Below are 12,122 nucleotides of genomic sequence, written 5' to 3'. Positions count from 1 at the left end.
AATGTAAGTGAAGATCAATGACCCTGACATTCAAACATACCTTGATTCCTTCTAATACTGGGGCTGTATCCTTCAAGGTTTCCGAATGCATCGTCAAGTCTACTTTAGCCAATTCCTGTTCTGCATCAACAGCAATCTGGCTTTGCTTGACATTGACAGCTGCTGCTTCCAGATCCACTGCTGATTCAATTTCCTTCTGGGACAAAGAATTAAGAGAAAGAACACTTGTACTTACATTCATGGCAGACTAAACATTTGTAATTATGCACTTCAGTCATTATTACCAGTAGTTCCAGATCTCAGCATAGTCTTGGTTCAAGCAAAGACAAGAAGAGCTGGATTCTAGAGTTGAGGTGACATTGACTGCCTCAGCATTTACGAAATGTGATAGTAAGGAGCCTATTAAAGCTGATGTCAATAGAAATTAAGGGAAAGTTTTCCATTGGTTGCAGCCACACCTAGCACAAAGAAACATGGTTGTACTTATTACAGGCCAATCACCACATCTGAACAGTGTCACTACAGGAGTTTTTTTCTGGGTAGTGTCCAAGGCCAAACTATCTCCAGCTGCTTCAAAGTTCTTCTCCACATCAAGGTCAGATGTGGGGATGGTTGTTGAGGTTGACACCCTGTTCAGTATCATTTGCTACTCCTCAGATACTGAAGTAATTTGCACATTGAAGACCGATATAACATTTAAGCTTGCAGCTAATAGTATCAACTAGCATTCAGTCAATACAAGTGCCAGGGAAACACCATCTCCAAAATCAGGCAACGTTGACAGCGAATAGCATGCTGGTTGCTGAATCCCCCACCATTAACACCCTTGGCCAAGAACTGCATTTAACCAGACTTATAAATAGGTAAAGGGAAAAGCAAAGGGTGAGCAACTATGTCAAAAGAGATGGCAAGCGGTGGTTTAACGCGAGGGTCACCAAGCCTCAGGCAAGGGGAGACGTTGAGAAGGTGAGTCCTTCATGGTAGCAACAGCTGAAATAGAAAGTGAGCACATGCTGTTGGCATCATTCTGCATTGCAAACCAGCTGCACAGCCAACTAAGCTAACTTACTCTCAGCCTTATAAATATTCCAGCGACAATGGCAGACAGAGGCTATGAATTCTGCCACAAGAAGTTGTCTATCCAACAACTGCAAGGTGCAAGGCATGTTTCATATGTTTGTTGGAATACTTGCCAAATGTCTGGATGGGGCTGGCAAAACACAAGGAGGTAGACACCAAGATAATAAAATGTGAGGCTGGATGAACACAGCAGGCCAAGCAGCATCTCAGGAGCACAAAAGCTGACGTTTCGGGCCTAGACTCTTCAAGGGTCTAGGCCCGAAACGTCAGCTTTTGTGCTCCTGAGATGCTGCTTGGCCTGCTGTGTTCATCCAGCCTCACATTTTATTATCTTGGAATCTCCAGCATCTGCAGTTCCCATTATCTCTGAGGTAGACACCATCCAGGACAAACTAACCCATTTGACTAACATCACATCTATTCCCTTCAACTCAACGGATTAATTTATTCGGATTATCTAAAGCTCGTCACTCTCATTAGACTCTCCACTATTTCTATTTTTTTTCTATCATATTCTGTGAAGACAAACAATGCTTGTTTTAACATTCCTGCCACTTATTTAGTTCCAATTGGAATCACTGGCGTTTCAGCCTCTGTGATACACAAGTCAATTTGTGAAATTTATCTTTTTGCATTGTTGTAGAAGCTTTTACCATCTGATTTTATATTTAGTGTTCATTTATACATTTTCTATTTTCTCACTATTTGTAGAACTTGGGTCACCCACAGGAGGCGATGGCAAGTTTGAATTGCTGAGAACTTGGGAAGTCCTCACTCGCAACATTAAGCTAAATCTAAAGCATGTTCAGATTATAAAAATTTAACACTTACCCTGGCTTCAACCTGTAAGCTTTCTTTAGCTTTTTCTGCAGCTTCTGCCATACGTTCCATCTCCCGCTCCTGGTTCTCCTTCTTGATGGCTGCCTCTTCTTGCAAGGTTGCTTCCAATTTAGTTTTATTATCCACTTTGACACATTCAACCTCCGCTACTTTGACTTGTGCTTCCTTTGCCTGGAATATCAAATGAAAGGAGTCAAGTGGTCGCCCCTCTTGCAATTCTCAAGTGCTTCAGATTGTGCTTGCACTAGGAACAGAAAAAGCAAATTGACCAAAACGCCTGAAAAAGGGTAGCGCATTCTTGTACAGCATGTTCATCTCTTTCACATGAGAAATTACCTACTGATTGATGTTTCATTTCATCCAGAGTTCATTTTGATCTCACCAAGCAGTTTTGTGTGCCAAATGAGCACCTTCAGCCTCACGATGCTTCTATCGTGACTAAGGTCTATCATTTAATCAAATCAACTCCAGCAAATTGGACAGAAGTCCTTGCTCCCATAAATCAAAGAAAACTAACTCACTTCCTTTCTAACAGTATTTATTGAGCTGATTATATAGAATGACAAAATACTTCAACCACCATATCAAAGTGATCTTATTACTGTGAAGTGTTTGAACACATTCTCCATTTGATTGTATATGAACAATAGTATTCCATCTCATTCTTCTCCACAAGGTAACAACTAGACCATTCCTTAAAGTGGAAAATTAATACCTAAATTCATTCAGGGTGGGAATGGCCAAACAAAGTTTGAACACTTCCCTTGACAAGGAATTATTTCTGATGTCATGAAATGCAACTAAATGCTTTGTGTCACTTCAAACAGGTGAAATTATTCGAATCATTAAACATCCAAAGGATAGAAATTTTATTTCTACCTTTTCTCCACTTTTATTTTCATCAAGTCTGTCCATTTGTATTATATCATGAATGTGACTTCTGGATTCAATGCAGTCACAGCAGGAAATTCATAATAAAATCCATACACACAACTTTGTTGGATTACGTATGCGTGAAGCAAAGGACCATGGCAGTGCTTCAAAGTATTTTTCAAAGTAACCCAATGCACCATCCTTCTCAAAGGCAATCTGGAATTAGTGACAAACCCTGTACTTGGCTGATGCCTACATTCTAAAAACAAAATCAAACTTTTGAAAATTTCTGTGACTCCAGTAGTCAGCAAAAGCACCACTAATAAGGGTGTATCCCACTTAGAAGTGGAAAGTAGCAACTCTCCCTCACAGCATCATTGATCTGTGAAATTTTTTCCCAAGACAGCAGTGGAAACAGGGCAGCAAATATTTTTAAGGATGAAATTAGACTGAATGCCTTGACATCTCTCAAGCTATGAATACTGGGAAGTCGACTGGAAAAGCACTGAATCAAAGAGCAGAAGCCACCCTGCGGACACAATCAAATCAGCCACAATCTTATCAAATGGTGGAGCAAGCTCAAAATGTCCGAGTGGTGCACGAAATTTGTATTTAAGTTCATAAAGTAACATACTGCATTTAAATTTAACTGAAGCTCGGAAATTGAAGATCCACATACAACAATACAATGCTCAAAACACAATAACTGAAATCTGTTTATAAAGTACTGAAAGATTATTTTACACCCATTTTGGATATCAGTCAAGCTTTGCACATTCACTGGTAACAGAAGACTCAATAGCCCCTCTCCCTCCATCCTCAGACACTGAGGCAGCTCACCTTCCCTTGACACCACCTTCCCAATCTGACTCCCTCCCTCTGCAGACTCTGGAACCTCCAGGCAGGCCACCACATGCCAGCCCAACAGAACATCCTTATCACCAGCCATTCACTCAAACTTTCCTTCCTCTCAAGCATATCATACAATTCAGCTCTTCCCTCTCCCCTTCCCCTACTGAGTCCAATTTGTCCCCTCACTCCTATCTGACCCAACTGCTCAGCTTTGCATCTGTATCTGATGAGTGAGTGAAAACCTTTGGTCAAAAATTTATTCCACTACTTTAAACTGTTATGACAGAGACATACAGCTGAACCAAATCATCCTTTCTATCTCTGTATTCACAACACAGTAAAATTAAGACCTTCAAAGATTCTGATTTGTTACTCCACAGTTTTTTTGAATACAGTAGCTCAGACTTTGAGAATAATTTAGTCCAAGCACTGGTTTTGTAAATGAAGGTGGCTTTATTTATTAAATGTACAATAACTTTAGCCTATTTTTCTAATCAATCTGTTATTACATCTACAGAACAGGTGAGACTTGAACCTGGGCCTCCCAGTCTAGGGTAGAGTCACAGATAATAAAATGTGAGGCTGGATGAACACAGCAGGCCAAGCAGCATCTCAGCAGCACAAAAGCTGGCATTTCGGGCCTAGACCCTTCATCAGACAAAGGGGATGGGGTGAGGGTTCTGGAATAAATAGGGAGAGAGGGGGAGGCGGACCGAAGATGGAGAGAAAAGAAGATAGGTGGAGAGAGTATAGGTGGGGAGGTAGGGAGGGGATAGGTCAGCCCAGGGAAGACGGACAGGTCAAAGAGGTGGGATGAGGTTAGTCGGTAGGAGATGGGGGTGCGGCTTGGGGTGGGAGGAAAGGATGGGTGAGAGGAAGAACAGGTTAGGGAGGCAGAGACAGGTTGGACTGGTTTTGGGATGCAGTGGGTGGAGGGGAAGAGCTGGGCTGGTTGTGTGGTGCAGTAGGGGGACGGGACGAACTGGGCTGGTTTAGGGATGCGGTAGGGGAAGGGGAGATTTTGAAGCTGGTGAAGTCCACAATGATACCATTAGGCTGCAGGGTTCCCAAGCGGAATAGGAGTTGCTGTTCCTGCAACCTTCGGGTGGCATCACTGTGGCACTGCAGGAGGCCCATGATGGACATGTCATCTAAAAAGAATGGGAGGGGGAGTGGAAATGGTTTGCGACTGGGAGGTGCAGTTGTTTGTTGCGAACCCAGCGGAGATGTTCTGCAAAGCGGTCCCCGAGCCTCCGCTTGGTTTCCCCAATGTAGAGGAAGCCACACCGGGTACAGTGGATGCAGTATACCACATTGGCAGATGTGCAGGTGAACCTCTGCTTAATGTGGAATGTCATCTTGGAGCCGGGGATAGGGGTGAGCGAGGAGGTGTGGGGGCAAGTGTAGCATTTCCTGCGGTTGCAGGGGAAGGTGCCGGGTGTGTGGTGGGGTTGGAGGGCAGTGTGGAGCGAACAAGGGAGTCACGGAGAGAGTGGTCTCTCCGGAAAGCAGACAAGGGTGGGGATGGAAAAACGTCTTGGGTGGTGGGGTCGGATTGTAGATGGCGGAAGTGTTGAAGGATGATGCGTTGTATCCGGAGGTTGGTGGGGGTGGTGTGTGAGAACGAGGGGGATCCTCTTTGGGTGGTTGTGGCGGGGGCGGGGTGTGAGGGATGTGTTGCAGGAAATGCGGGAGACGCGGTCAAGGGCATTCTCGATCGTTGTGGGGGGAAAGCTGCGGTCCTTGAAGAACTTGGACATCTGGCATGTGCGGGAGTGGAATGTCTTATCGTGGGAGCAGATGTGGCAGAGGCGGAGGAATTGGGAATAGGACGTCCAATTCCCTGGCCCCCAACACCTCATTTTCACCATGGACGTCCAGTCCCTATACACCTGCATTCCGCATGCAGATGGCCTCAAGGCCCTCCACTTCTTCCTGTCCTGCAGGCCCGACCAGTCCCCCTCCACCGACACCCTCATCCGCCTAGCCGAACTCGTCCTCACCCTCAACAACTTCTCTTTCAACTCCTCCCACTCCCTACAGATTAAGGTGGTGGCCACGGGCACCCGCATGGGCCCCAGCTATGCCTGCCTCCTTGTAGGTTACGTGGAACAGTCCCTCTTCCGCACCTACACCGGCCCAAACCCCACCTCTTCCTCCATTACATTGATGACTGTATCGGCGCCGCCTCTTGCTCCCCAGAGGAGCTCGAACAGTTCATCCAATTCACCAACACCTTCCACCCCAACCTTCAGTTCACCTGGGCCATCTCCAGCACATCCCTCACCTTCCTGGATCTCTCAGTCTCCATCTCAGGCAACCAGCTTTTAACCGATATCCATTTCAAGCCCACCGACTCCCACAGCTACCTAGAATACACCACCTCCCACCCACCCTCCTGCAAAAATTCCATCCCCTCTTCCCAATTCCTCCGCCTCCACCGCATCTGCTCCCACGATAAGACATTCCACTCCCGCACATCCCAAATGTCCAAGTTCTTCAAGGACCGCAGCTTTCCCCCCAAAACGATCGAGAACACCCTTGACCGCGTCTCCCGCAACACATCCCTCACACCCACCCCCCCGCCACAACCGCCCAAAGAGGATCTCCCTCGTTCTCACACACCACCCCACCAACCTCCGGATACAACGCATCATCCTCCGACACTTCCGCCATCTACAATCCGACCCCACCACCCAAGACGCTTTTCCATCCCCACCCTTGTCTGCTTTCCGGAGAGACCACTCTCTCCGTGACTCCCTTGTTCGCTCCACACTGCCCTCCAACCCCACCACACCCAGCACCTTCCCCTGCAACTGCAGGAAATGCTACACTTGCCCCCACACCTCCTCCCTCACCCCTATCCCAGGCCCCAAGATGACATTCCACATTAAGCAGAGGTTCACATGCACATCTGCCAATGTGGTATACTGCATCCACTGTACCCGGTGTGGCTTCCTCTACATTGGGGAAACCAAGCGGAGGCTTGGGGACCGCTTTGCAGAACATCTCCGCTCGGTTCGCAACAAACAACTGCACCTCCCAGTCGCAAACCATTTCCACTCCCCCTCCCATTCTTTAGATGACACGTCCATCATGCGCCTCCTGCAGTGCCACAATGATGCCACCCGAAGGTTGCAGGAACAGCAACTCATATTCCGCTTGGGAACCCCGCAGCCTAATGGTATCAATGCGGACTCCACCAGCTTCAAAATCTCCCCCTCGCCCACCGTATCCCTAAACCAGCCCAGTTCGTCCCCTCCCCCCACTGCACCACACAACCAGCCCAGCTCTTCCCATCCACCCACTGCATCCCAAAACCAGTCCAACCTGTCTTTGCCTCCCTAACCTGTTCTTCCTCTCACCCATCCCTTCCTCCCACCCCAAGCCACACCCCCATCTCCTACCGACTAACCTCATCCCACCTCCTTGACCTGTCTGTATTCCCTGGACTGACCTATCCCCTCCCTACCTCCCCACCTACACTCTCCTCTCCACCTATCTTCTTTTCTCTCCATCTTCGGTCCGCCTCCCCCTCTCTCCCTATTTATTCCAGAACCCTCACCCCATCCCCCTCTCTGATGAAGGGTCTAGGCCCGAAACGTCAGCTTTTGTGCTCCTGAGATGCTGCTTGGCCTGCTGTGTTCATCCAGCCTCAGATTTTATTATCTTGGATTCTCCAGCATCTGCAGTTCCCATTATCTCTAGGGCAGAGTCACTATCACTGCACCACAAGAGAACAACTTTAGCAGACAGAAAATAAAATCAAACAATGTAATCTAATTCATTTCTTTACTTTAAGCCCAAAACATCTGTTGCTTGGTCGCTTTTTTTGGAAACATCAGGTCACCTTTTCAGTTCAATCAGCTAAAGGCACATACATCTAGCCCAGCTTTTGGCTTCTGAAAGCTGGTAAGAGAGATTAGGCAGAGATAATGGGAACTGCAGATGCTGGAGAATTCCAAGATAATAAAATGTGAGGCTGGATGAACACAGCAGGCCAAGCAGCATCTCAGGAGCACAAAAGCTGACGTTTCGGGCCTAGACCCTTCATCAGAGAGCTCTCTGATGAAGGGTCTAGGCCCGAAACGTCAGCTTTTGTGCTCCTGAGATGCTGCTTGGCCTGCTGTGTTCATCCAGCCTCACATTTTACTATCAGGGAGATTAGGCAGAGAGCTTTCGACTCTTCATGCTGTGTCAGCAACAGCCAAAATCTTCTCCCAGAAAAAAAAGTTTATTAAAAAAACAACCGCAGCTCTGGTTCCACTCTGAGCCTGACTGTCTTTTCCCAAGGCCTCAATTGTCATTCAACATTTGCCATTTGCTTCATTACAAGGTCTTTTTCAGACCTGCTGGAACCAATTCCTAGGTACGGATTTTGTAAATAACCCAACTTCTGCTGCTTTAAATACAATACTTTTCCTGGAGTCATGGTTAATCAAGACTCAGCATGCATTTAACCCTTCGGCCTGGCCCCTCAAACAAACAAAAGCTCACATGATCTGTTCCTTTCCTTTTACCACAAGCTGTTTCACAAGTCCACAAATCACATTCACCTCAATTCCTGTTCCTAGTTCCAAACTAAAATTGATGAAAGAGTAAAAATAAAATCAAAATCAGCACAATATCTACACACAAAATATTGCAGAAGGAGGAACTCAAACATTTTAAATCTAGTCATAGAAATTAACTTAGAGTAGTAACAGATGAATAGCTCAATACTCAGGAGCATGGAAGTTACTCCAATTCATCTGCAGATTGGAATGAACAATTCTTCCACTGCAATGACTAAAATACAACTATAATAAGGCTTAAATACAAAATCCAAATGCATTTTGACAAAACAAGTTGGACCAATCAGCAAGATGTTTCATATGCTACAATAACACTTAGTACAATGCAAGGATTTTGAAACAACATTCAAATAATCCAACAGGACTAAAGCAGCATCAGCTGCCTGGGTGTAAAATTCACTAAATGAACAGAAAGCAGAGTGATGAACAAATATTTTGCAGACTCCGTGCAAGCACATAGTACTGCCTCTAAGAGTCAGGAATCAGGGTAGCGTTCTTAATGATATATAGAGGTAAAACGCAGAACATACAACATAGAACAATACAGGGCCTTCAGCCCACAATGTTGTGCCAAACCTTTGCCTGAAACCCAAGGTCTATCTGACCTCCACCGCTAACTTATACTATCATCCATGTAATCGCTGCTTAAATGCCCCTAATGAGGCCGACTCCACTACCCTCTCTAGCAATGCATTCCACACCACTATCACTGTCTGAGTAAAGACCCTACCTCCGACTGAGATGGAGATAATATGCATAATATATACCCAAACACATTTTAAAAATGTGTGTGTCTGTATATCTCTCACACACACAGTGCAGAATCATGATAACATTTCAAAATGACAAACAGCTGGCTCACCGTTGTACTCAATATTTCTCTAGGCCAGGAGGCTCGAGTTCAGGCCCCACCTCCTCCAAAGGTATGTCATAACATGACTGAGCAGGCTGATTAAAGATATCTAAAATTAACAATTAAGGCTCTGGAGTTATAGTGGTAATGTCCCTATCTCTGAGCCAGAAGATCCAGTTCAAGTTTTATTTATCCCACAGGCTGAACAAGTAATTTATAACAACAACAGGAATCATTGGAAAAGCTCAGCAGGAATGGCAGCATCAGCAAAGTTCGAGTTAACATTTCACATCCGGCGACCCTTCCTCAGTTCTGATCCAAAATGTTAACACTGATTTTTTTTCTTCACTGAATGCTGTCCAACCTGCTGAGCTTCTCCAGCAACTCCTGTTTTTGTTCCTGATTTACAGCATCTGCAGTTCTTTTGGCTTTTATTTTACAAGTAATGTATAGATCAACCACCAGTTCTGGAGCAATTTGCAACGCCTCAAAAGGTCTGTTTTTAAGTCTTCCTTACTTGTCTGCAGACACTGGCACCACTGACTAAGCCAGTGTTCACTGCCATTCCCTAACTGCCTGAGAGGGCAGGTGAGTTGCCTTCTTGAACTGCTGGAATCCATTGGAGAGGGGTAGTTAAAAGGTGGTCAGGCAAGATGCTGTTCAAGAGGGAGCTCGAGGAAATTTTACCCAGCTGTGAACAAATGGTGGTAGTTCAAATTCATGACAGTGTGGGGCTGGGAAGAGGAACTTGCTGGTGGCGGTGTTCCCTTTTGTTTATAGTCCTTTTCCATCTTCTAGACAATTGGGGCTGCAGGTTTGTAATTTGAAATTACACACTTGCATCTACAGTATTAAATGACTTGGACTTCATGAAGAAGGAACAATGTGCAAGCATGGTGATGACAAAAGCTCAGGCCTTAATAAAAAGACACAGTCAGGAGGGCAGCAACTAACTTCAGGACTACATGGACAGACAAATGAAATCTAACTTCAGCACTACATTGACAGACCAATGAAATTGGCAGTCATTACCGGGTTTTGGGGGGGGGGGGGGGGGGGGGGGAGAATGGATGGAAGTGGAACATGTTGAAATTCATTGGGAACAATGAGAAGCATCTAAAGTTTTTTTTTATTAATCAAATGGACATAGACTTCAAAAGACAAGGCCATCATTTCTTAGTACATCCTTAATAGACCATTACAGAGCACAATTAAGCATGAACCAAATTACTCTGATGAGGAAGCAAGTTACTGCAGATGCTTGAATCTGTACTAAAAAACAATAATGCTGGAGATCACAACAGGTGAAACAGCATCCATGGATAGACAGCAAGCTAAAGTTTCAAGTCTAGATGACTCAGAGCTGAAGTGAAGTGTGGAAGGGACAGCATTTATGCTTATAGTTTGGGGGGAGGGTAGTATGGGGATAGTGGGTATAGGGTGCTGGTGGAGAACAGATGTTGATTGCTCAGATTAAATAATCAGAATGTGAGAATGGCAGAACAATGGTGTGTCTCCTGCTAGACTTGAAAGGATAGACAATCCTACTCGAATGGGGGATAAGTTGAGGAGAGTTCATGATTAACAGAACGTAACAAGCTAAAAGAGAGGGAAGAAACTCAATATTACGTCCAGAAGGCTGCAAAGCGTAGAAGCAAGACGATGAGATGTTGTTCCTCTAGTTTGCGCTGCGCTTCACTGGAACACTCCAGCACGCCCAGGAAAAACAAATGGGCACTTGAGCAGGGCACTGTGTTAAGATGCACTCAGACACATGAAACAAAATTGAAAGGACAGATACCATTTCGTACAGCATGAGACAAAAGGGTGCTGATTGTTTGGGCATCATTGGCATGGAGATACAGCAAGAACAATGAGCCATCTTAATTTTCAGGCCCGGCTTGGCCAGTAGATTATGACGATCCATGGCAGTGCCATGGAGATGCACCATCTCCATGCATTTTTTTTAGGAAATGGTGCAACACCTACGCAAATTTCTTTCGCTGACAGAGTCCTGAGTACCTAGCTATGTGGATTCTAGCAAATGCAAAAGCATCACACTGTACGTCCAGCTAATGATCTTAATTTGATTTCTAGTGCAATTCAAACAATAGTCTCATCCTGTATGAAATTCTCTTTCCTCTCCTCACCTGCCCACCATTGTTTCTTGCATCATAATTGTGATGAATGCAAGATGACAACTTCAACTTCTAATGTCTCCTATTCGCAATATTAAAAACATTTTGACACAGGGTGAGGACACAAAAGTCAGGGTGTAGGTCCACAGTCAAACTCTGCTGGAGGTGTACATAGAACATACAACAGTACAGCACAGAACATGCCCTTCAGCCCATGATGTTGTGCGGAACTTGCACCCAAAACCCAAGGTCTATCTAACCTCCACTGCTACCTTATACTATCATTCATATGTCTATCTAACAGCTGCTTAAATGCCCTTAATGAGGCCGACTCCACTACCCTCTCCGGCTTGAATAAATAAAGCTTACTAATTTCACTGATGACTGCTACTCAGGGCTCAGTCAAGTGCTCATTTTCACTCAGCTGCTTTGAAGAACTGATCGTAGGGAATAATGGCAAGGTATTTGAATCTTTCAAGGTTCACACTTCTAACTGTTTTGTTACTGTTTAAATACCAAAAGCTCCTTGAATACCCACATATATAAAAACTTAGGTGCATTGGATGGTAGACTGTATCATCAATGCTGCTTTAATAAAAGTTTAAAGCAGAACAACACAATATGATATTTATAATTTAATAAAACCCAACTCATTGTAAGCACAAAAACAGTCAACGACTACTTGAAGACGTAGTATTGAATAACTGCTTAAATGTGCAGTTCTAACTTGGGCAAACTACTTACCACGCTATCTGGCAATGTCTGTAGAGTTGTTGTAAGCTGATCAGCCGGTGAAAGGGTATCTGGAAGGAACATAGCCCTGGACAAAAGCAAAAGCGACGTTGGAATCTGCTGGTTCAAATGTAGCTCCAACCACTGCAAGTAAAAGACAGCAGTATTTAGGTGGAACAC

The 12,122-nt window shown here is 45.0% G+C and overlaps 1 protein-coding gene across 4 annotated transcripts in view; it reads right to left on the bottom strand.

Moving 5' to 3' along the window:
• The window catches only part of letm1 (leucine zipper-EF-hand containing transmembrane protein 1), an 83,895-nt gene that overhangs the window by 28,898 nt on the left and 42,875 nt on the right, over positions 1 to 12,122 (bottom strand). For 2 of the 4 annotated variants that reach the window (XM_048529570.2, XM_048529552.2), the window contains exons 8-10: positions 11,955 to 12,086; positions 1,912 to 2,091; positions 41 to 193 (exon numbers count right to left, since the gene is read on the bottom strand). In XM_048529570.2, the coding sequence (XP_048385527.1) occupies positions 41 to 193; positions 1,912 to 2,091; positions 11,955 to 12,086 (465 nt within the window). Of the gene's footprint in view, positions 1 to 40; positions 197 to 1,911; positions 2,092 to 11,954; positions 12,087 to 12,122 lie in introns of all 4 variants that reach the window. The other 2 variants (XM_048529562.2, XM_048529544.2) reach the window with 1 other exon arrangement.

This window comes from Stegostoma tigrinum, chromosome 1, assembly GCF_030684315.1.
Source record: "Stegostoma tigrinum isolate sSteTig4 chromosome 1, sSteTig4.hap1, whole genome shotgun sequence".
NCBI classification, from domain to species: domain Eukaryota; kingdom Metazoa; phylum Chordata; class Chondrichthyes; order Orectolobiformes; family Stegostomatidae; genus Stegostoma; species Stegostoma tigrinum.
The sequence above is the reverse complement of the archived record's forward strand: the minus strand, read 5'-3'. Positions and strand labels throughout refer to the sequence as shown.